Here is a 24,715-nt window from a genome sequence, read left to right on the forward strand (position 1 = left end):
TCCCAGTCCTGAACACATGGCACGGAATCAGAATTTTTTTCGCAAATATTTTATGCCTGGCTTACCACCGCTCTGCCTATGTTGCATGTTTCTCTTACTACTTCAGAGGTTTGTTCCAATCAACCACAAGTGCCCTGTGAAGATATTCTGCCATGGCTGCAGTTTGAATGAAGTGTGTTCAATTCAAAGTGTATAAAACGGAGTGTAACGTGACTTGTATGCAAATGTGATGATATAATGTAAATAATGCTTCACATTTCTGTCAGAAGTTTCATTTGGCGGTGCTGCTAACAGTGTGGTGCAAATCTCTTGTGTCAAAGTGAAGTTAACTTTGAGATCAGCCGATTTACCATATGCAAGAGCTAAAGAGCAGCTAACATGTCGGTATGAACATGAGCTTATCTAAATCAGGTGTGTTAAACGAGACACACTGTACAGGCCAAATATGCAGAATGGTGGTACCCCAGAAATAGGTTTGAGAACTGAGATTTTAACTCTTGATAGATTTTAACTCTTGATAGAATCATAGCTAATCAACACATTTAAATGGACAACAATATTCTGATTTTACCACTGTTTTCGTGGTATTAATCACTATACTGAGGTTTTATTATGGTTTTCCAGAAAAATCATACTTAAAGTACACGAATCAAAGTAGATCTGAAATATTTGTGCTTTGGTAGAAATTTCGTGGTTATACATCAGAAAACACCTACTGCTATGCAGGACTTTTCACACTACTTTGCAACACATGGAAACATAAACAAGGCAATCCTCAAAAGTTTATTGGTAAACAAAACAGCAAGAATTTGTTTGTGCCATAATCTATATGCATGTACATGTTGACAAAAAGGTAGGGCCAGACAGACTCTGCAGACATTTTTTGCTATTTCTGCAGAGAATTTTGTAAAAAATCTGTGGTTTTATGAGGAATGATTTTGGGAGTATCGTAAATAAAAACTTAATATATGAAATAAAAAATATTACATTTGAACTTTTATTTAATGTTTACAATGCAAATCCAATTAGATACACTTATTTGTTAAACAAAGCAAGTCTTTCATTTAATATATTTACTAAAAGATGAAAAATATTACTTTACAAACTATATTGTAAATAAAACATATGGACATTTTAATATTATTATTATTATATCACAATAACATTAGTGAAAATAATTTTTTAAAAACTGAACACATATAAACTTATATAAATACATAGACTCGATGATGGGTTAATTACATGCACAGATTATGTGGACCTACAAATAAGTAACTGCACTTGAGTTATGTCAACTGCACTTGACATAAAGCTGTATATTGTACCGCAACAAAGACAAACTGTATATTGACATGCGAGTTTGCACCACATGGAGACAAAATGTCTTGTACCATTAATCCGTCAATGTACTGTGACATAGGAACATAAAAATAATATTCCAAAAACTACTGTAAACACCTTAACCATCATTTTTTTTCACTGAGTTTAAAGGAAATAATTAGATTACTAGTATCCATGTAAACAGACCCAGTGAGACCGAAAGCTAGGGACACTAAAAGAATAATGTGTGTACCTGTAGTCCTCTGCCATGGCAGTGAGCAGTTTTCTGCAGGTGCGCGGGTCGAGGTGGCTGACGCAGCGCGTGGTCTCCTGGATCTGTGCCATCTGGTTCTTATCCTGCAGGTTAATGGCCTCCGCCAGCTGCACCTTCAGAAAGCACACAATCTCGTTGTCTGAGGAGAGAGAGAGGAGACAGGGGCCAGACATCAATGCACAGCGTCTTCAACCTCACAACAGCTACTTTCACCCCATGTGTACAAGGCTGCAAAAACTTTATTTTAAAAGGGAATTTCCTTTGAAACAGGACTATGTAGTCATAATAATTAAATAATGAATAAAAACAAGGCTATTATTAAAATGCTATTGTTAAACAATATTTTTCTTTTTCTTCTTAATAATAGTAGTAGTACTGTATTTCATAAACCCTAACAGCTGAATATAAAATGAACTACAATAATATATTTATAATGTTATACAAGATATATGCAATAACAAAACAATGTAATTGTTATTTAATATAAATGAAAAAATAAAAGTAATGACTGTTATAAAAAGAGTAGGCTAGAAATAGTGGTTCTTAATGTTACTAATAACAACATTAACAATTATTATTGTATGTTATATTTCATATTGCTATAATACATAAATATTATATTAAAAAATAATCATGTTTTAAGAACTTTTAATGATTTATATTTAATATAACAATAATAATATTACTGTTACTTTTAATATCAATAATACATAAATAAATAATGTAGCAGTGGCATAAACTAGAAGAACTGTACATTATAAATTAGTTTTGAAGGGTCAGTAATATGTACAATAATAGGAGCAACACAAACCTTCAGGATCTGCATGATCTGGAAGACCGTTGCGTGTTGTTGCAGGTGGAATGATGGGAAACACAACTGAATCTGCAGAGCAAAGTGCCAGGCGTAGCTTCTTCTTAATATCACTGCAGAAATTAAACAGAGAGGATCTGTTAATCTACACTGCCGTTTTGGATTCCAAATAAAAATGCCAATTTATGATCAGAATTTTTTTTTTTATAAGAGTAAGAGTTTGCTAGTCTGAAAGACCTGAAGGAGAAAGTCTTGTCCTGAGGTGGTGCCGTCTGACTGGCAGAATCCGGAAGATCATCAGCAGAGATGTTCTGCAGAGCTTCATCTTTAGGAGAGTCGTGCTCACTGTCCCCTTCTCGACAAGACTCTGAAAAACAAAGTAAATCAGTGCATAACAAACTACTGATCACTTTGATCAGAATGAGAGTATAGAGAAAAATAAGCAGTGTTGGGCAAAAAAAAAAAAAAAACATTTCAGTAATTTATCAGTTGAAGCAGTTTTATGCAGTTAATTAAAATGCAAACCCAAACTCTACCATAAATCAGTAAATAAATCAATCTTTCCTACAAGCCAATATTAATGCAAGCAAATGAAACAGACACTTAACATAAAGCAACACTGATGCGATATAACAGTCTTTACTGACCGATGAGATCGCTTCTGCTCAAACACATTTGCTTTATTTCCTTACTCTCATACTTCTAGATGATAAATTTGTTAAAAAAAAGATATTGTATCTTCTTGTTTAATTTCATGCAACATCCACCAGTGGCCTTAAATATTTCCCCTCCCTTTAAAACAAACTCTTAAAAGTATTGAGAAAAAGAAAAGTTGAGAAAAGAAAACACCCAGAAATTTAAGTGGACTTAAAACGGCATTTATTATGAAAGTCTGTTGGTGAGTGGGAAAAGCACTTTATAAAAGAAAAAGCAACTTGTACAAATGCCTTTGGATAAGTGTCATGTTTCTCTTGCTTTATTACACCCACTGCTTTAGCCACAGCTTATATTCCAGAAAATATTCTATTTCATCTCCAACAGGGTTTCTGTAGGTTTCACAAAATCATATTTAAGGCTTTTTAAGAGCGTTTTGAGTTAAATTTCAGACATGGTTAAACCATAAGAATTTTTTTTTGTCCTATTAAAAAAATTCTAATTACTTGAGGCTTTAAGGCAGGGGTGTCCAAACTCTTTCCTGGAGGGCCGGTGTCCTGCTCAGTTTAGCTCTAACTTACTTTAACACACCTGTCTGGAAGTTTCTAGCACTCCTAGAAAGAGCTTGATTAGCTGGTTCAGACGGTTTAATTGGGGTTGGAACTAAAATATGCAGGACACCGGCCCTCCAGGACCGAGTTTGGACACTTTGCTTTAAGGCAAGTCATTTCACTCGGCAGCCATCTTTAAAATGCCTCTCGGGCAGTATGCTTGAGCATTCTGCTTGAATGGGGAAACATCAAATTCTCCAAAAATACTTGCCAAGCTTACCATTACATTTCATAATACGAATAACCAATAAAACTAAACAACAACTGTCTATTTAGTTTCATTTCTAAATGTTTGTATCACCAAAATCTTTAAAAACTTACATCTGGTCAGAGCCCCTCACCAGAAGAATTGTCATTCTAAAGCAATCGTTAATTGGCTCCTGTACTAAAAGGCGGGCTTTATTCACCATTTAGCGACTGCTGATCGGCAGTGCACTGTGCTGATCCTGTGCTAGTAGGCGGGGCTTCATTCACCATATTGACAGTTACACTTTTTCCCCATTCTTTGACGAGTTTTAAAAACTATCATAAACTAAATGTACAACAGTCTGTCCAGGTCAGTGTCCCCACCACATATGGTCTATAAACACATGGAGAGCTTACAAATGTTATTGTGAGTAACCAAATCAACAAAACAGAGTTTTGTTAAAAGTTTTACTGAGATGTATTGCTGGTGACTGTATGGGTGTTGGCCTGATTGGGTAGCTTTACATGGACAATGAAAAATTAAGACCCATTTAAAATGTTTAAGAACTTCAAGTCAATATTTCAGTGAGTTTAAGACTTTTTAAGCCCTAATTTTTTTTTATTTAAGACTTTAAGACTACGTGGACACCCTGCACAACACTGAATATAAGGAAGAATACTGCTCACTTGTTTTTTGGGTGAGCGTGTGTTGTGTTTTATTCTGACAAACCTTGTCCAACATAACCTCCAGCAGTTGCTCCGTCAGCCTGTGCGGGTCGTTTCTCCATGTACCTGATGTACTTGTCCATAATTGCCTCTGCTGACTGGGTTTTGGAGCTCTGTCTGAGCAGTGAAGGCTCATCTGACACACAATAAATAAGAATTCAATTAGGTCAAGCAGGATCTTGTGCTTTAGATCTGATATTTCTAAAGGTGCATCATAGGACTAAGTGTGTTCTTCGTTGTTGATTGTGTGTTTCTTTGTATTGAATATAGTTGTGCCTAACCTAAGACAAATTTATGTCACTGCTTAATAGATGAAAATTACATTATTTATATAATTATATATATATATATATATATATATATATATATATATATATATATATATATATATATATAATTTTTTTTCCTGGAGGGCCGGTGTCCTTGCAGGTTTTAGCTCCAACTTGCTTCAACACACCTGCCTGGATGTTTCAAGTATACCTAGTAAGACCTTGATTAGCTTGTTGAGGTGTGTTTGATTAGGGTTGGAGTTAAAATCTGCAGGACACCGGCCCTCCAGGAACAAGTTCGGTGACCACTGTTTTAGTGAGTGTATGACAGAGTTAATTGGGAGCAGACCTTGTGGGACCCTCTCTGCTCCTTGCTCGTCTTTTTCTGCCTTGTCCCGCTTCCGAAGCCCGGCAATCGGCACTGCGGACATGAACAAAAGCTATTATACTCAGATATACTGCAGTACGCTGCGGTCGTGTGTTTGTTTTCTTTTTTTATGAGAAAGCTTGACCAATAGGCACAGATTCTCTCCAGTGTACTGTGGAGCAACCACATGGAGGAACATGCTTGCTCCACACATGAGCCGCTATCAAATAATCAGTAATGGGCAACTGAAATGAAGCATGTCACAAGTGAAGTAACGTGGAGCTGTGTGGTGCAAAATGTCATGTGTATTTCCATGTGAACTTTGACTGTATGAAGGAAACAAAGATGAGATGATATTGTTTTTATATCAGGGGTGGGACAAGAAAAAAAAACTGTCAGTTTCTCTCTTTTTTTTGGCTACAAGACATCATCTATACTCATACAAAGTATCATTTTCTTAAGTCTATGACAGGAGTAAATTTCTGACTTAGGAGGACTGAATAACGTCTATATTTAGGGTCAAATGCTGGGATCTATTTGTTACTGGACCCAAACAGCAACCAATTTAAAGACTAGCGCTCGCGTATTATCAAATATTTTTTATGAATTCATATTATATTATGTATTAATGTTGATGAATGTCTTTTTGAGTGTAGAAGCACATTTACATACAGTATAAAGTATTTCACATTAAAACAATCACTAACCACGAAGTTTGAGAGATTTTTTTTATGTCTTTTTTATCATTTTCTGTTTGCTTCAAATTTGTTTTGATTTGTGTAATTACTTACTCATTGTTTAATTGGGGTAACTGTTGTTTGCAGCTGTGATGTCAAGAGTTTGACTATAGCCTCGTCCCAAATGGTACACTATACACTTGCACTATGTACAGTACTTATGCACTTACACACTCAACAGCATAATACATGAATGTAGTGTCGCTCCAAATGGAACACTAACATTTTTTTTAGTAAGTGGAAATTCAAACCATTTCCCTGATGACATTTGATGGTTGACAAATTAGTGAAATAAATGACTAAACTATCAAATAATACCTGCAATGAGTATAACCGCATTCACCATTGGGAGGCGGTATAATCTCGTGTAGGAGAATTTTGCTTTCACAATTCAAAATAAATAATCCAGCATCAGTGGCTGAAACCTCAGCCCCTTCCGCTCTGTAAACAAAGCAGCGGCTGTTGAGTGTGTAAAGTGTCCAACATTCCACACTTCATATTAACGGTTGAATAAGTGCATCATCTGGGTGCACTTACTCTTTTTAGAGTTTTCAGTGTGAATGCATTACTTACACTATTTATACTACAAAATGGCGTAGAAAAAGAGCACAAGTATACGATTTGGGACGCACCTTATAAGTAGGGTTTTCTTTGTACTAGTGACCTGATGAAGACTTTTTAAGTCGATATGTTGTCCAACTAAAATTGTCTTTGGTGAGCTAAGCTGGCAGTGTGCCAATTTTTTTTTATACATGTTCTATTGTGTTTGGCTTGATGAACAACTGCCTTTAAGATTTGCTTAGATGTGACCACACTGATGTTTTTCTTTTTATATGTAATTTTAACAGATTTGAGATGATGCAGTTATGACTGATCAGTTGCAAATGCAGCCTTTCTTTACTAGAAACAAATGATTCCCTCTGGAATCAAATGATTCCCTCTGATCACAAATGATTCCCTCTGGAAAATAAGCATGTTTCAAGTATATGTCCGTTTGACAACTGTTTATACACCTTTGCACTTATTCTATAGAATAAACGTACTCTTAATAAGTGAATTACATGACATGACTTTTATAGATTTTTTGATTAGGGAAAGCACTGAAATTAAAATTTTGAGCCTGAAAGCAAAACTAAAAACTCTGAATGCACTTGGCCAAAAACCGAAAACAAAAATGCTTTACATTTAATAAAATAATAAACAATTTTTAAGTAATTTTGTAACGCAACTCAATTTATTTCTTAACATAACTTAAGTTAAACATTGTTAACCACATTTTAGTGACAGCAAACGAGTCGAGATGTGTCAGTTTACCAGTGTTGCAGCACAGTAGCACCTTTGTAAGCAGCAGGAATTTCAGTCAAAGAGCATAGAATCACCAAGAGGCGACACTCCAGTGCAATTTGGGAAACAACCACTAGATGGGGTGGCAGCTATTTTGGAATGAAAACTTCAAAAGAACAACAGCATATTATAAGTTTGTAAAATAAACTATCAAAAGGGCTGATGATTGTCATAGTAAGTGTGCTGTAAGGTTGTATCTCAGCTTTAATGGGCTTTTTAAATAAATAAATAAAAAACAAAGCAGCTGCTTGCCATCGCGACAGCAATAAGACTTCAAAATGGCGGAATCTGGAGCTGTTGCAATGGATTGTTCTATTGAGTGTCGCCTCTTGGTCATTCTAAGTTCTTTGTGTCAGTGGCTGCATTCTCCGAAGGATGCATTCAAAGTGTGCTGTGTTATCACGGCGCGACGAAGGCGGTCTCATTTCAAAAAAATTCAAAGGCTGCTTCAACACAGCCTTAAAATGTGTCCTTCGTTCCCAGGTAATAAAGGACACAATCGGTGGATCCTTCGCGGCCTCGAACATCCCAAGATTCATTGCACGCCGATAACGACAGGACGTTTTTAAAATGAAAACTCCAGTTTAAATGTATAAATTATGTTTATTTTACTTGCATATCTAAACACGTTAAAAAAAACAATAAGAGTATGTAATGTTTTACTAAAGAGTGATTTTATAGACGGGTTACATGTTTATGTGTACATGTATAGATTAAAAGAAAAATATTTCAAACTTCTGCATACCTTGTTTTGCCTTTAGATCACTTAAAATACGTTTAAATACGTTTTTAGAAAAGGCATTACACACTTTATCAGCGCTTTTTAATAGCAGCTGTAATGGTTGCCTCGTGACGAGATCAGTCCTCTGTAGGCTAGATCGTCTCGTTTCAAACTGCTCCGTTCAGCCTGTGAGGACTTCGAAGGTCTCACTTTTGAAGTCTAACCCTAACCCACTATAAAAATGTCCCGTTGGGGTGTTATTTGTGCAGATTTGTTTTTCGAGTGAGCATGTGCGATCAATGCATAGATAAGTATGTGAACATAAATTTTCCAGAGCACAATATTGAGCTATTTTGAATTTTGAAACGTCAAGGGTGCAAGTTAGTCGATGGCTGCACTTATGCTTTGGTCAGCGTGACAACAACCCTCCCTTGCACAGCACAAGCGATTGAAATGAAACACAGTGCTTGTCTTGTGTGAACACAATTGTGATATACTGTACCTTGCTTGATTTTCTTGCAATCTATCATTTATCACAGAATCAGTGGTGTTATGATAGATTATAAGTGGGCAGAATATTGTGACTGTATCATAGAGTTAACCTGTGATTCCCACCCCTACATCATATGAGAGGAAGTCTAAAAAAGCAAGAGGTCAAAATATCACAATTTCAGAAGCTCCCAATAACAGTTCCAAAATGTGGCATAACAAAGAGCAAACGGCTGCAAAAAGAAACCAAAACGGCTGCATGGATGAGAAGATGAAGCTTTAGACTGTGTCACGTCACAGCTCTGGCCATCACGCAGCGGTGAGGAAGAGTCTACGGGTGCTAGCATAAATTAAGGTCGCTAGTGTACAGCACTAGTCTGAGTGGGAGAGAGCTTGAAGAGCGGGTTACCTGGGAGTTCACCCTCTGCCGTCCAATAGAGCACTGTGTGAGGAACACAGACAGCAACAGACAGGGTTGGGCTTCAAAAACACAAACTCTTTGCCCGATCCATACTAAATGCTAATAGCTAATGGGCAGCAGAATCTTAAACTGATTTGAGTTGCACTTGGGTGTTTGACTGTTCAAAAGTTTGGGAAAGCTTTGTTGCTTATGTTTTTAAAAAGGATTTAAATGGAAAAATTCTGAACTAAATTTATAATTAATTGTTTTACATGAACAATATTTATCTTTAAAAATTGTCTAAATTACAAAATTTGATATACTAATTCACATTCAGTAATTCAATTATCCCAATAAAGCATTTCAAATATTCATAGAAGTCTTGTAGTTATAGGCATGGAGATTACAGTGGTCCCAACATCATTATCAGATTTAGTCTTCAAAATGTTTACTATAAATCCAAATATGCCATTAACCAAGTTAGTCAAATATAGGATCAGCAACATGTTCCTCATTTTAACAGAATACACTTTATTTCTAGCCAGCAGTTTCTATATTAATGTATCTGTCTGGTCACTGACCCACATATAATGTCAGACTTGTACTCCTCACAAAAACATTACTGAAGAGTTGGGCTCCTCACCTTTAGGAATGGCAGGAACAAAGCGCTTCTTCCACCAGGGTCTGTTCCTATCAGACTTCTCATCATCACTGTCCTTCCTGTCCTCAGACTAAACACAGGCAAAAGCATGGTTAAAGTACTGTAGTTCACAACAACATTTACATTTGGTCAATTACATAAGCCAAAATGTAACGCAAGTAAATTATTTAATAATTTTTGTGAAGAAAAAAAAAGTTGTAAAGAGGAACATCTGGAAATGTAATGAATTATTTATATAATTAATCAAATGTCTGAAAACAATTATACTAAGAAATCATTTATTAAAAATCCACTAATCTCTAAAGTTACTTTACAGTTATAATGATCCAAAAAACTATAGACCACCAACATTGATGTTGTGGATGTTGTTAGTGTGTATGTCACCAACAATGATGATTATAAATGTTTCATATGCAGAAACTCTGCATATTGAGTGATTTTCTGGAAGAGCAAGTGATACTAAAAACTGGATTTACAGAAAAAAGAAAATAATATTTTGCTAACACAAATAAATATATTACCATTTCACAACACTGCCGTTTTGATTATTGACTTTAAGATGTTAACTCGGCATTAAAAAAAATATTTCAAAATCATAATAATAAGAAAGCCTCAAGGACATATTGCTGCACTTGTACTACCCTTCAAAGTCTATGTTTACCTCTCCTTTGAGGGAATCCTTGCTGGGAGAGGAGGTGGGCCCAGTAGAGTAAGCTCCAGCCGGGTCTCTCTCCTCCATCATGGTTCTGCGGTTCAGTCCGGGGTCACTGTTAGGTCTGCGTCCAGCGGACACCACATCTGTGCTGCGGCTCCTCACCAGCCTCTCAGGGTAAGAGTGCCTCTGCTTGGGGTGCTCCAGGTCACCCTGTGCCAGGTGGGGAGGAAAGAGGGGCGGACGGGGTTCCATGTGGCTGGTTATGCTGGCCTCTGGAATGGGTGGGTCAGGCGGAGGGTGAGGAGGACGAGGATAGTGTACCTTGGGTCGCACTATGGTGCCAGTGCACGAACCTGCAGAGACATTTGAGACAAACTCAGAGGTTTTTTTTATTTAAAGTCAACAAGAAACTAAAGTGGCAATACAGTCTATGTTCCTCTATTGTGACGTATCTAAATGACAGGGTTTCTCAAACAAGAAACAGTTCATAGCTTTCAGTCATGGAGTGGTGCAGAGACCTTGAGGGCAAAACATCCATAAAAATACAGTAGAGGCCTGTCAAGCTTGTTTCAAGCACTGAATATTATTTATTAAGAAAGAAAACAAAGATGTGTGTACCAACTGCAAGATTTGGGCCCTTGTGATCCATCTACAGCAATCAATGTCTTTTAATATTAGTCTAAAAAATTTAATATTCAGCATATTGACTATGCACACTATTTACAGATGAGCAGATTATGTAAGGCCCTATGAAGTTCTTGCAAATACATTTTGTTTATATTTTGAGAATTCAATTTTTCTGGACTAAAAAAATTTTGTTTCAAATGTAAAACAATCCCCCTATAAAATACTTTTTTTTCAAATAAAACAAAAAGCTAAAATTAAACCAGATTTTATTTTGACAAATTTTCCTGGAGAAGCTGTGAGTTTCCAATTGTACATGACATGACGACAGCTTTAAAAACAATAAAATGCCAGAAAAGTGACTCGCATATTGCTTTTGTTAATTAGTTTGTGCCCATAATTTTTTTTTTTTTTTTTATGTCCTTGAAGTAAGATAGCAAAAGCTGACAACACCACAAGCATCAAGCTTCAGTATGCATGTAATAAACCAAACAGCATCACCCCTCAACAAAGACAGGCAGAATGTGCAGTCTTCACATTAAAACAATCTCTTGTGTTTTGATATTCACAGCAACACAATACGATTTGATTAGATGGACAGCGGGGTATTATGCATCCATCCACATCATTATCATATGATAGTCATGTTCTACTAAACAAAAGTAAATAAACTGGCAAATTTCATTTTTAAAAAAAGTCAACAGCTAAATTATTTACCTTTTGAAAAAAGAACTGCACAATATACAGTTGAAATCATAATTATTAGCCCCCTGTTGATTTTTGTCCCCAATTTCTGTTTAACAGAGAAGATTTTTTCAACATGTCTACATAATACAGTTTCAATAACTCATCTCTAATAACTGATTTATTTAATCTTTGCCATGATGACAGTACAAAAATTTTATATTAGATATTTTTCAAGACACTTCTATACAGCTTAAAGTGACATTTAAAGGCTTAACTAGGTTACTTAGGTTAACTAGGCAGGTTAGGGTAATTAGGCAAGTTATTGTATAAAGATGGTTTGTTCTGTAGACTATCGGGAAAAAATATAGCTTAAAGGGGCTAATAGTTTTGACCTTAAAATGTTTTTAAAAATTAAAAACTGCTTTTATGCTAGCCAAAAAAAATACAAATAGGACATTTTCTAGAAGAAAAAGTATTATCAGATATACTGTGAAAATTTACTTGCTCTGTTAAACATCATTTGAGAAATATAAAAAAAATAATAATAATTCAAAGTTCCAAATTTTAATAATGCTGATTTCAACTGTATCGTTCGAGCATCGATATCGCAACTTGTGAATCCGCAATAGTCAGATCGCAGGATTAGATTGCTTATTGAAGATTAAAAGATGAAGATATTATTAAATGTTATTATTTTTAAACAAATGATACTATATATATATATATATATATATATATATATATATATATATATATATATATATATATATATATATAAAACGATGACCATGTTTTTTTGTTTGATTGTTCAATTTCTGTACCTGAATACTGTTAGAATCTCCACAAAGCCATAACGCACTGTTTCCTTAACTGCTCTGTTGTATTTTTATACACTTGTAATTTTTTTTTTTTTTTTTGCAAACAAACTGCATAGAAAAAAAGACATGATCATCCCTTGATCTAAATTAATAAAATCTTTCCAAACAGAGCTAAATCAATAAATTTGGTGAAATTATATTCATATCGCAATACATATTGCAGAAAAACGACACTACACTACTTCGCAATGTCAGATTTTTCCAATATCGAGCAGCTCTAATATACTCCTATAACTCAGTTTTTGGAATTTCTGTATTTGCCACATAACCTCCAGTTCTTGACAAACAAAACTAGATGCAAGGGTCGTGACATGACTTCTGTTGGACTGGCATTCATAAAAAAGCCTCAGTGCACAGCGTCAGCAGGAGTGTGTGCATGAGAGAGCTTGAGAGAGCTGTCAGAGTCGGACAGACCTCAGGTGAAAGTGGGCCACCTGTTCCAAGGGTACAGCATCTCTGCCGCGTGCCTTCCGATGCCAGCCCTGTGCCACCAGCTCAGTGGGGACGGGCCTCTGAGCCAAAACGCCTGCAGTGAGGTCTAGCAACCTGTCATCCCCTCACCTTGCGCCACACACATAGATTCTCACAATGTCCCACCAACACATTTACGCAACTTTCCATTGTAGATGAGCAAGCTAGAGCAGAAACAAATTGATTGTAGCTTTTAAATGCCGATATAATAAACCTTTTATTTTACCAGAATGAGCCATAACAGGACAGAAGTCTGGCAGGCGCTTGTGTTATTTTACAGTGCACATGCTGATTAGAGGATTCTTGTCATTAGGCACATTTATGGCACTCCTTTGTAGCTCTTACATGTGTAAATACTGCATTCTACAGCAGTGCATGCTGGGAAGTGACATTACCTTCTCCAGAGGAGAGGGGATCGAACATGGCCAGCAGTGAATCTGTTTGAGAAGGTGCACAGGAGAGACTGTGAGCTCCTAGAGAGGTGGAAGAATGAAGGGATGGATAAAGGGATGAATAAATGAGTGATAAAGGATTGTTAGTCCCACATTACACAAACCAAGAAACAAGATCAACAGCGGTGCAGGATGACATTTAATAATGAAAAAAATGAGATCAAATGTTTGATTTTCACCTTTAGAGATGCATTGGAATATATTAGAATTTACAATTTTATCTTTAAGATGCACCAAGTTATTACATTTGTTTCACAAGATATTGTGTTTAAACAACTGACATTTCAGCATTATGCTTTTTGACACCTATTTTCACTTAAAAACATTTAGAAATATTATATTAAAGGTAATAATAATTGCATTAAATGCTATAGTCACTGAAAGACACATTCAATTCTACACTGACTTGTAAATTTGTTAATGATTTGAATAAAAAATTATGATGTGCAATATGAAAAATTGAGAACTTTAGTCAAAGTTGTCCTAAACTAATCAACAACACCCATTCTCGTCTATTTTGAGAAACTTTTTTGATCTACTTTAAATGATGACTACTGTATATGATTGTTAAATGGTTGCAAAAAGTAATTGCTATGATTCACGAGTCTGGTGTCAGTAAGATTTATGTGTTTTGTTTTTACACAATTTTAAATAAAAATAGTAATATTGTGAAACAATATTCAGGCATGTGATCAGCTGAAGACAAAAAAAAAGAAAAAGAAGATGAGGCTCTTTATTCCACGTGATAAATAAACTGCTAGTCAGTGAACAATTTCAACTGTAAAAATATTAAGTCCAGTTGAATTAAGCAGCCTAATATGCTTTAACATTCCATCCTGAAAAATATATCATGTATTGCGAGTTTATCACTTTCCCTTCGGCCTAGTCCCTGCTTTTTTATAGGTTTAACCAATTATTAAATGTATTTTTATAAATTGGTATTATCATCTACACAATTTCATGACAATGTAAGGTAAATTTCAGGTGCTAAGCTGTAGCATGAAGACATCTGGACAGATGACTTGCAGAGGATAACAACAAAAGTGCGTCCTGGCTTTATTTCTAATGTACATAGAGTGCACGTGGTCGTGACATGCAAATGTGAGCGCGGAAGAAGTGCACAGTCGCGCATGCATTCAAAGTGATTTCATAATTGCATATTGTCAGCAACAAATTATTCGATACACAATATCATTATACCTGAATACAGTCCAGAATGAAGCAGTTAATGCTCTTTTTGTGCACAATGATAAACAATTTAGTTGCAAAACATCAATCAGGTTTTCTGCCCTGATGACGATGAACGTCACGGAGACCTCCTCAAAAAAAACTTTTGGATTTACGCAAATTACAGGGGTCGCCCTAATTGAGCTTGGAAAATACGGAAATACGTATCCCTGAATCACATCCCTGATTATTACATAAAAAACTGTTCTATTTTAATATACTTTTATATATTATATACTCCGTCCTCTAACAGCAAAGTTAAATCTGATGGAAACCCTTAAATAAATTTTGCTAAAAATTGACACAAAATGATCGAAAGAGCCCTTTGTTTTAAATATTAATATTTTGCAACATTTTAAACATTTATAATGTCACAATTAGATTCATTTAATGAAACCTTGTAAACAAATAAAAAAAAAATATTGGCTCCACGATTTTACCTTATATGTAAATAGGAATATGACAGATTGTTTTGGATAAAACTAAAATCAACTAATATCATTTGACAGCCAAAATAGCTTAATAACAATTGATTTCACTAAAGTTTAAGTGAAGAGTAAAGCTTTCCTTGGTGCATCTTTAAATACAAAGCACAATATTTGTGTGCTCCATCAGTCATTAGAGTGTGTGCGTTTGTACCATGAGCAGAGTCCTCTCCATCTGGACTGGTCACGGAGTCTTTGCCTCCAAAATCGGAGCTGCATTCCGAGCGTAGGTCTTCAATCTTATTAGGGATGTCCTCCGACGTGGCACTGATGCCTGCACAAACAATATGCAACAAATCAGCAAAACCTCCAACTATAAATCACAGATGAAATCATTTTACCTTCAGAACTATAAATTAGTTTGGTTTGTCATAGGAGAAACTTTTCTTATGACAAACTCTCTGTGAGCAAACACCACACAAAAAAAGCAGTTCTGCTGCAAAAGCAAAATCAGTCCTGAGTTTGACTCTGCATACATCTTTGAGAAATACAGTTCAGATAGTAAGCAAAAATCTGGTGTGCAGGTGATGGAGTGGTGGCCATGTTGAAGAGGCATGTTGAACATCTCATTTCAAGCTCCTCTAGGAATGAGGGAAGCCACGCCATTGCTCCCATGAGCACATAAAGAAGGAAGGAGAATCCCAAGGGAGGTCGAAGTAGGTGAAGGAGAGATGGAAATGGCAAGACTGAACGAAGGAAGAAGGGAAAGGTGATCCATCTGCCGAAGTCATCAGGGAAAACTGTCCAAAAGAAGTCTGTCGGGAGGTTGATGTGCTACCTATTCATCTTCATAACAATTTCAGGCAGAGGAGTCACTTTATGAAGAAGTCAGTGAGATAGAATAACATTCAAATGTGACTTGCTTTCTAAGAGTTGCTCAGATCTGTGGTTCCACGTTGACTGTTGCGATCTGGAATAATGTTCCTATCTTTTTATTACAAATTGGTGAACAGCTTGTAATAAAACTTTACCTAGCTTGTCTATTGAATCCAGTGGACTGATTTTGGTTGAAAAGGTTTACACATGCTCCCAAGTTTACGTGAAGGTATTCAATATTACTATATATCTTATTGGACAGGCAGGCTTATCAGCCAACATCCAAATCAAACCTCAAAAAACTATCAGTTTTTTTTTTTAACTGACCGTGCTGTCACCTCGTGTTGCCTGCATCTGAACTAAAAAGCTGTGACAGACAACGAACAACTGAAACAAAAACTTGTTCTGTGACTGGGTGAGTTTGTATGTTTACACCTGCAGGTGGCAGTATCTGTACTGTCATTCCACAAAGGGAAAACAGAACTATTGCTGCACACATACAAACTGCAGAGAAAGCAGAATTTAAGCAGTCTAATAATCCATATTGATAGCCAGCTTCTTTGTGTTCCTTGCATTTTTAGCTTTGATTCATCAGTTTTTGTGCACCGATTTATAGCTGAACAGCCAATCAGAGTGCTCTCATCGACTGCTAATATCAACTCTACATGTTGAATCAAACTAACAATATGACATGAGCACAATGAAAGGCAACACATGTAACAAAGCAAACAAACTAGCCTAAAAAGACACCTTAATGTATCCCGGCTGTAAGACTGAAAGGTTTTCTTCTTAAAGATTTTATTCTTTAGGAACTGAGCTGTAAAAACGTATTGCCCTTCAGTTAAACACAAGCGTGCAGAATGGAAAACGTATCGAAATGTTTTAATGAAATATTTCTTATATAAACTTTAAAAAGGTTTTATTTTATTTATGATTGTGTTCCTCACACCACCAATTTACTGAAGATTTAATAGGGACTTTTTTTTCAAAAAAACATTTTACTAGTTAATCCACAACATGCTCAAGTGATTCATCGAAAATGTTCTGATTCTTCTATTTTTAACACTTTACCGCAAGCCTCAATACATTATCATTAAACAATAAACCATAAAAACTACTTGTGCAGCATCTACTTATATTAGGTGGCTTTTACTTCTTAGATAATGTTTTCAATCAAATTAAATATCTTAATGGGTTTGATTAATGGAGCTAATAACTGAATGAAGTTCAGTTGTATTATTTTTTTTTACATTAGCATTTCTAACATATATCAAAGTTCCTCACTGCTGAGGTTAACCAATGCATTAGCTAATGTTTACTAAACGTTTTGAAAAAGTGTTACTTATTACACTTTAATCCTTATGCAATTCAGTTTGTCAGAAAAATTTGTCAACTTTTAAGATTTATGTAAATTAAAATAATACAAACCTACTTTAGCTATTATACCTGCCAAATTATTTTTACAGTTTACGTCATTATTGAAATAACACCGTATATCATCATAAACACTTTCGCAATTATCGCGACAAAAAAATATAACAGGATATGACATAGAACACTGAAAAAAAATGCTGGGTTCCTCACAATTCAGTCAGGTTGTCCCAATACAATTAGATTAAGTTAACTGAATATTTTGTTTACAAATTTAAGTGGATTGAAGATAAAACAATTAAGATTTCCTCCCCAAAAAACTAAAGAATTGTGTTGTTTTAGCTCATTTTATATATGTAGTTCGATCAAAGCATAAAAACTATTTTTTGAGTGAACATATGCCTAAATTCACAATTCTCTCTTTCAAAAAACTAAAAAGAACTTCACAGTCAAAGTCTTTGCACACTGAAGTCCGAAATTTTCAAATGCATTTTTTGCGTATTCATATGTAAAAAAATTCATCACATTCAAAAACCTTGCACACTGAGTCCGATGTGTACTAATTAATCCATTAAGAAAAAAAAAAACCGCAAAACATTTTAGAGTCAGTTCAAGCAGAGATACTTTGCTCTTCTCTCATCTCCAAAATAGAAAAGAAAAGAGGAATAGGTTATATATGTGTTCATCCAATACTGCATAGAGAGGAAAGATCAAAGATCTGCGCTATGATTATCCTGAAATGCAGTTTATTTCAGGAAATAAGTGGAATTTTCATACATTGCTTGTGATGCTTCATACATTTGCATTACATACATGAATAAATCCTGAACAGGCAGTACATGGCAGTACCTGCTGTATAGACATTATAATAGATGGCAACCGCATTGACGTATCGAACCAACGGACCGAAAGCGGACCATGCTTTCTATTATAATGTCTATGGGCAGTATATCAAATGTATGGCCATGCACACACGCATGCACACACACCTCAAATAGCAACAGGGGAGATGTGTGCCAGTCACTGAATCCAGCATAGGTTGTGACGGTCTCTGATTGGACCGCACAATTTAAACAAACACACCAATGGCGAACACAACCGTCCGCAACATTCTGTACTTTTTTATGCACTGTATTTGGCTGTATGCACTGTAGTTATCTGTAGCTAAAATGATGGCATTCTGTATTTAGCTTTTCGCTTGTGAGGTGGCTCTGAAATGTGATAACACCTCTTAAAGTGCTTTTTCAAATGTAGATATAGTGTGCAGTAACCTTAAGCATGTCATGGAATTCTGTCACTTCTGCGCACGTTTACCTGAAACAACGCTGAGTCCTGGAGTACTTGGTCTTGAGCTGACCTCTCGGACCTCTGTGTCGTCTGAAGTGCTTCCCACACCGGAGCAGCTCTCCAGCTCCTGCAAACGTTCCTCCTGCTTCAGGTCTGCAGCTTCTGCAACACACATTCATTAGCTGTAGAAAACAGTGCACAGCATCCACACACGCATAAAGACACGCAGCAGGGCATCCCCATTGAGGGCTCTCATTTGCGTGCTCATTTGTAATCATGCAGGTCTCAATTGGTCTTTGGAGTCTACTTTTCCCAGCACCTAGAACTGAAATCAACCCAAGCAAAGCAAAAAACAATCACTCATTCAGTCTTTCTATTGCTTGTGATGCAAAACGGGCAGGAAGACAAGACCACACACAGTCTGCCGTCTGCCTGCTACTGGCACAGTCTTGTTTTACATTTAACAGCCAGTCCTTATTACAGGCTTATCATGTCTGTCACTACTATCTGATCTCTGGAGTGGAGCCCAATGTCACGTACATAATTGAATTATTGATATGAAACAAACAAACAAAAAAATAAATAAACGCTGCTTTCTTCAAAACGCACAATTAATATCAATTAAAATACTATCAAACTAAATTAAAATAAAGTAGCCTGTAAACAACACAGAACAAAATAATGGATAAAAAGCAGAGTTCAAAAATAATATAAATGTCCATATAAAACAAAAATTAAATTAAATTAAATTAAATTAAATTAAAAAACTAAATAAAACAAAAAGCTTTCAAAACCAGAAAAAAATAAACAACGCAATGTAAAAAATATTTGCATTAACATTAAGATTTTTTTTGTCCACACTTGTTTCACAACCATGGATTGTGAGAAATGTTTTATTTTTATTATTATTACTATTATTTAGGCTATAGCGATAATACGGTAATATGGTCTAAACATATGATCTAAAAATAGCAACAGTTTCAGTTTCAATAATGTTAAACCGTCATAAAAAACAATGCACCTATAGGAGACAAGTATTAAATAATAAATATTATTTATTTAATGCCTACAAATGCGTATGCGTGATTGTCATCACGGGACATCACTGTCTGAGCTTTACATCGTAATTTTTTTTATTATGCACAGTAATACCGGATACCGGGGTAAAATAGGGAGGAGGTTTGACGGTATCAAAATTTGGATACCGCCCAAGCCTACTATTATTATTAATATTATTATTCATATTATTAACAATTTTAGGATGTAATGTATAAAATGGCTGCCAGAAATATACACAATTACAAATCTTGTAATTATATTTTACAAATACAACTACTTTTTCTGTTCTTGCATGTGTTTTAACCAAATAACAACAAGGTTACATGCTATAACAACATATCAGATCCAAATATAATGCTTTGACATTTCAACATCTTCGTCTCTAACATGCAAAACTAAAGGTTAATCCCTGCCATCTATGGACCTGGGTTTCCAGTAGTAGCTGCTAACTAATACATCACAATGTGTATATTTTATGCAAGCTGACTGGCCAGCACCAATAAGCAGAGCTGCACCTTTAAATAAATCTCTCTAAGACTAACAGAGCTCACCAGAAGATGTGCTGAATACACATGCTTTTATCCCTCACCTGAGTCACTCGGCAGAACCTCCACACTCCAAGCCTCGCTCGTGGTCTCTGAGATGGTTGAACCATATGGATCCAAAAGCACAGGCAAACACAGCATGCTGCCCAGAGCATTCTCCGCTGCAGCCCCTATGGAGAATGGAGAACACAGTCATAAGCAGGGCCAGACAGAATCTGCCGACATTTTTTTTGCTATTAAATTCTGAACCGAAAAGGATTTATGCAGAAAGATTTTGGAGAATAGTAAATAAAAAAACATAAAACATTAAATTAAAATAACTTTTATTTATGGTTTACAATGCAAATACAATAAGATCTACTTTTTGGGGGGAAAAAAGCAAGTCTCTGTACTGTATAATTTACATGCACCAGCCACTTTATTAGATACAGCTGTCTAACTGTTCGATAATGCAAATTTTTAATCAGCCAATTGTATTGCAGCAACTCAATGCATTTAGGCATGTAGGCATGGTCAAGATGATCTGCTGTAGTTCAAACTAAGCATAAGAATGGGGAACAAAGGTCATTTACGAGTCTTTGAACGTTGCATGATTGTTGGTGCCAGACGAGCTGGTCTGAGTATTTAGAAATTGCTGATCTACTGAGATTCAGTAGATCAGCAGTGATTGGCAGTTCTGTGGGCACAAATCCCTTGTTGATGCCAAAAGTCAGAGGAGAATGGCCAGACTGGTTCAAGCTGATAGAATGGCAACAGTAACCAAAGTAAATAACCACCCGTAGGTAAATAACCACCCGTTACAACCGAGGTATGCAGCAGAAGATCATCTTTGAACACACAACACGTCCAACCTTGAGGCAGATGGGCACAGCAGCAGAAGACTACACCGGGTGCCACTCCTGTCAGCTAAGAACAGGAAACAGAGGCTACAATTCCCACAGGCCCACCAAAATTGGACAATAGAAGATTGGAAAAATGTTGCCTGGTGTGATGAGTCTCAATTTCTGCCGCGACATTCGGATGATAGGGTCAGAATTTGAAATCAGCAACATGAAAGTGTGCATCCATCCTGCCTTGTATTCATGTTTCAGGCTTGTGGTAGTGGTGTAATGGTGTGGGGAATATTTTCTTGGGACACTTTGGGTCCATTAGTACCTCTCGAGCATTAATGCCACAACATACCGAAGTATTGTTGTTGACCATGTCCATCTCTTTATGACCACAGTGTGCCCATCTTCTGATGGCTAATTGCAACAGGATAACAGACTGGTTTCTTGAACATGACAATGTACTCAAATGGCCTCCACAGTCACCAGATCTCAATCCAATAGAGCACCTTTGGGATGTAGTGGAACGGAAGATTCGCATCATGAAAGTGTAGCCGACAAATCTTCAGCAACAAAAAAAGTCAACATGCAAACATTTAGTCTTTAAAACATTATAAATGACTGAAAGTGATAGAGAAGTTATTTTGACTGATTGGCTGTTTTAATTTTCCTCTCGTCTTGACTCTTGTCAGCCAATAGAAGAACAGCAACTACTGGGAGTTGAAGATAAAGATAGTAAGGCCCTATGTGATAATATAGATAAACAAGCAATGTATCAAATTGTGTAACCCTGTGTAAGTAAATAAACAAATTCAATGATGGGCTAAAAAAATTGTGTATTCATGTGCGTACAGATTTCATGTGGGCCTAGTCATAAGGTATCTCTCTGATCAAAAGCAGCAGGTAGACGGACTTTGACAGGGATGGACAAAGGTTAATGGCAGCCTCCACCCTCTACACACACACACACACACACACATATGCAATCATCAGGGTTGTGACTTTGAGGTGTGGATGGAGCTGAGCATCACTCATAACCTCATTATTCTCTCTCTGCAACATTCCCAACAGGAGCTAGCGCCTAACAAGGCAGAAGAATGGAGATGGAGAGCCGGGAAGGGGAGGGTGAACAGCCAACATGTCATGGCGGGGGCGTCTTGATGCTCGGGCAGAAGCGGAGATCATGAGCACTCCATATGAAGCTCTCGGCAGGTCACAGGACTGTGCATGAGGGCAGGTTTCGGCGGGCCTGCAGGAAAGCTTTCCCCCGCTGGCCCTGTTTACAGTGAGTGAGGCAGGGGCTCGGGGCCGCCCGTCTTTCAGGTGCATGATTAAATGAGTGGCACCCGCAGTAGTGAAACAATTAGAATTTCTGCCTCATTATCATGGTAATCTTATCAGTGGGATAATGAGGTATTAATGGATATTTAATGTGTATCTCATAACCCAATCCCTCGGAGAAAACACATAAGGAAATCGCTGTAAATTCACTTAATGATGGAAAAGTCCCCCAATGCCATATTCCGAGGAATGAAAAATGGAGGATGCAAATGAGAAGGAAGCAAGGTCAATAAGACTGCAGGGACTGTGTGAATGTCAGAGAGAGAGAGGAGAGCATGAGAGAGAGAGAGAGAGAGAGAGAATAGTGTAGACAAGGGGATGGAGGGAAAAGAGAGAGATTGACGGAAATAAGTGGTCGAATAAAGGCATGCAGTTTCACAAACTCTCAAGTAAGTGAATAACCATAATTGTAGAGCTTTGGATTGTTCATATTAAAACAGTTCCTATATATCAGCATCAATAGTCTAGTGCAGGTGTTCTCAACCTTTTTCCCTTTGAGGCCCAATTCAAATTTTTTTGAAGGCCCAAATTGATTGTCTAGAGAAAATGCTTATTTTAAAGCAATATTTATTAGCAAAACATTTCTTTTGCCTTATTTTATTCCCTTATTTTTCTGCATAATTTTATTTTTAAAAAATTGAAACATTGTTTGTGTGTGTGTATATGTGTGTGTGTATATATATGTATGTATGTATGTATGTATGTATATATATTATATATATATATATATATATATATATATATATATATATATATATATATATGTATGTATGTATGTATGTATGTGTACACACACACACATATATATACACACACACACGTATATATATGTGTGTGTGTGTGTGTGTGTGTATATGTGTGTGTGTGTGTGTGTGTGTGTGTGTGTGTGTGTGTGTGTGTGTGTGTGTGTGTGTGTATATATTTATATTTATATATATATATATATATATATATATATATATATATATATATATATATATATATATATATATATATATATAAAATGCAGACATGTTCAAAGCTCCTGAATTCTTTACTTCAGTTATTCTTTACAACTGCAGAGTATTTGGGCCTATTCTTCAGAAAAGGAACCTGACAGAAGAAAAAAAAACTGCTGCTGCTGCTTTTAATTAGACTGACTTCTAATCATCTATTGATGTACTATTCATATCTTTAAAAATAAACAACCTACAGTAACCCTAACCCCAAATGTAAAATAAAGTAAACCCTCTAAATCATTTGAAATGCATCGATCTGAATGCGGTTTGGTTTGTAGCTGGACATTATTGGAGTTCGCTGAAAGGAACAGTAAACAGCTGTTCACTACTGAAACACCCCCGAGTCTCTAGATCCTCCTGTAAGAAAGCGCGTCAGTTATAAAGCGCTAAACTTTGCGGATAATTTAAATTGTTTACACAAAGAGAGCACGCACAGGTTGTATATCAACGGACTTGTGCGACTCTAATACAGTACGAGTCGCAGACATGCTCGATTTGATTTAAACAAGTTAACATGCAGCGTTTGGAAGTTTAAGACCCACTTACTGTATGTCTAAAATTTACAGTGAGGCTGATTATGTCAAATTCCGAGTTTAGCCTGTACAATAGAAGAAAACAGAAAATGCCATACTACTATCATTTTAATGACATATTTAATAATGAAATCAAATAATTATAGCATAATATTTAAGTTAATTTTAAGCCCACCTGCAAAATCGCTGAGGCCCACTAGTGGGCCGCAGCCCACCGGTTGAAAATCCCTGGTCTAATGGTTAGTGCGTTGACCTATAGCACTGAAATGCAACCCAAGTTCTATTCCCAACACAAAGTCCTTTGCTGATCTTTCTCCTCTCTTTGCTCCACACAAATTCCTATCTCCCTCTCTCTACACTGTCCTATCTAATAAAGGTTAAATACAGCTAAAATATAATATCATATTATAGATATTATAGATTATAATTATAGACAGGCAGAGAGAGAGAGAGAGACAGACAAACAGATCTTGTATTACAGAATAAAAACAAGGCAACTAGTGATAAAACCCCATTTACTGTAGCTGTATAAAAAAAAATTATTAAAATTATGTATAAACCAAATTATTAAAATGGTTGCATTTTATAACAACCACAACAACAGCTTATTTAATTATAATTTTACTATATTACTATATTTGTTCATGAGGAGCTTTTCAAGGGGCCTCACACAGGAACTAAGAAAAAGAAAAAAAAGAATTAATTAGAAATAATTAATTATTTGATTAACAAAATAAAGATTAACAAAATGAGATTAGTAATCAGTTATTATTGTCAAAGGTAATCAACTCATCCAATTTAATAATTACAATAATGTTAAAATAACCAGCATTAAATATAAAAGAGAAATTATCCATATTTTGTAGAGGAGATATTATATGATTATTGT

The 24,715-nt window shown here is 35.8% G+C and overlaps 1 protein-coding gene and 1 long non-coding RNA gene across 9 annotated transcripts in view; one reads left to right on the forward strand and one right to left on the reverse strand.

The window, feature by feature from the left end:
- Positions 1 to 11,886, forward strand: part of LOC141375667 (uncharacterized) — a 132,429-nt gene extending 120,543 nt beyond the window's left edge. The window contains exon 2 of the long non-coding RNA XR_012384469.1: positions 11,824 to 11,886. This is a non-coding gene — a long non-coding RNA (uncharacterized lncRNA). The remainder of the gene's footprint in view (positions 1 to 11,823) is intronic.
- The window catches only part of gapvd1 (GTPase activating protein and VPS9 domains 1), an 88,699-nt gene that overhangs the window by 10,592 nt on the left and 53,392 nt on the right, over positions 1 to 24,715 (reverse strand). For 4 of the 8 annotated variants that reach the window (XM_009304096.5, XM_009304095.5, XM_009304094.5 and 1 more), the window contains 12 exons: positions 20,172 to 20,297; positions 18,551 to 18,685; positions 15,204 to 15,323; positions 13,281 to 13,358; positions 10,232 to 10,578; positions 9,553 to 9,640; positions 8,919 to 8,951; positions 5,201 to 5,272; positions 4,587 to 4,718; positions 2,643 to 2,772; positions 2,406 to 2,518; positions 1,574 to 1,733 (listed from right to left, as the gene is read on the reverse strand). In XM_009304096.5, coding sequence (XP_009302371.1) covers positions 1,574 to 1,733; positions 2,406 to 2,518; positions 2,643 to 2,772; positions 4,587 to 4,718; positions 5,201 to 5,272; positions 8,919 to 8,951; positions 9,553 to 9,640; positions 10,232 to 10,578; positions 13,281 to 13,358; positions 15,204 to 15,323; positions 18,551 to 18,685; positions 20,172 to 20,297 — 1,534 coding nt within the window. The remainder of the gene's footprint in view (positions 1 to 1,573; positions 1,734 to 2,405; positions 2,519 to 2,642; positions 2,773 to 4,586; positions 4,719 to 5,200; positions 5,273 to 8,918; positions 8,952 to 9,552; positions 9,641 to 10,231; positions 10,579 to 13,280; positions 13,359 to 15,203; positions 15,324 to 18,550; positions 18,686 to 20,171; positions 20,298 to 24,715) is intronic. The other 4 variants (XM_068222925.2, XM_073909324.1, XM_005167157.6 and 1 more) reach the window with 1 other exon arrangement.

Source organism: Danio rerio, chromosome 8, assembly GCF_049306965.1.
Source record: "Danio rerio strain Tuebingen ecotype United States chromosome 8, GRCz12tu, whole genome shotgun sequence".
Lineage (NCBI taxonomy): Eukaryota > Metazoa > Chordata > Actinopteri > Cypriniformes > Danionidae > Danio > Danio rerio.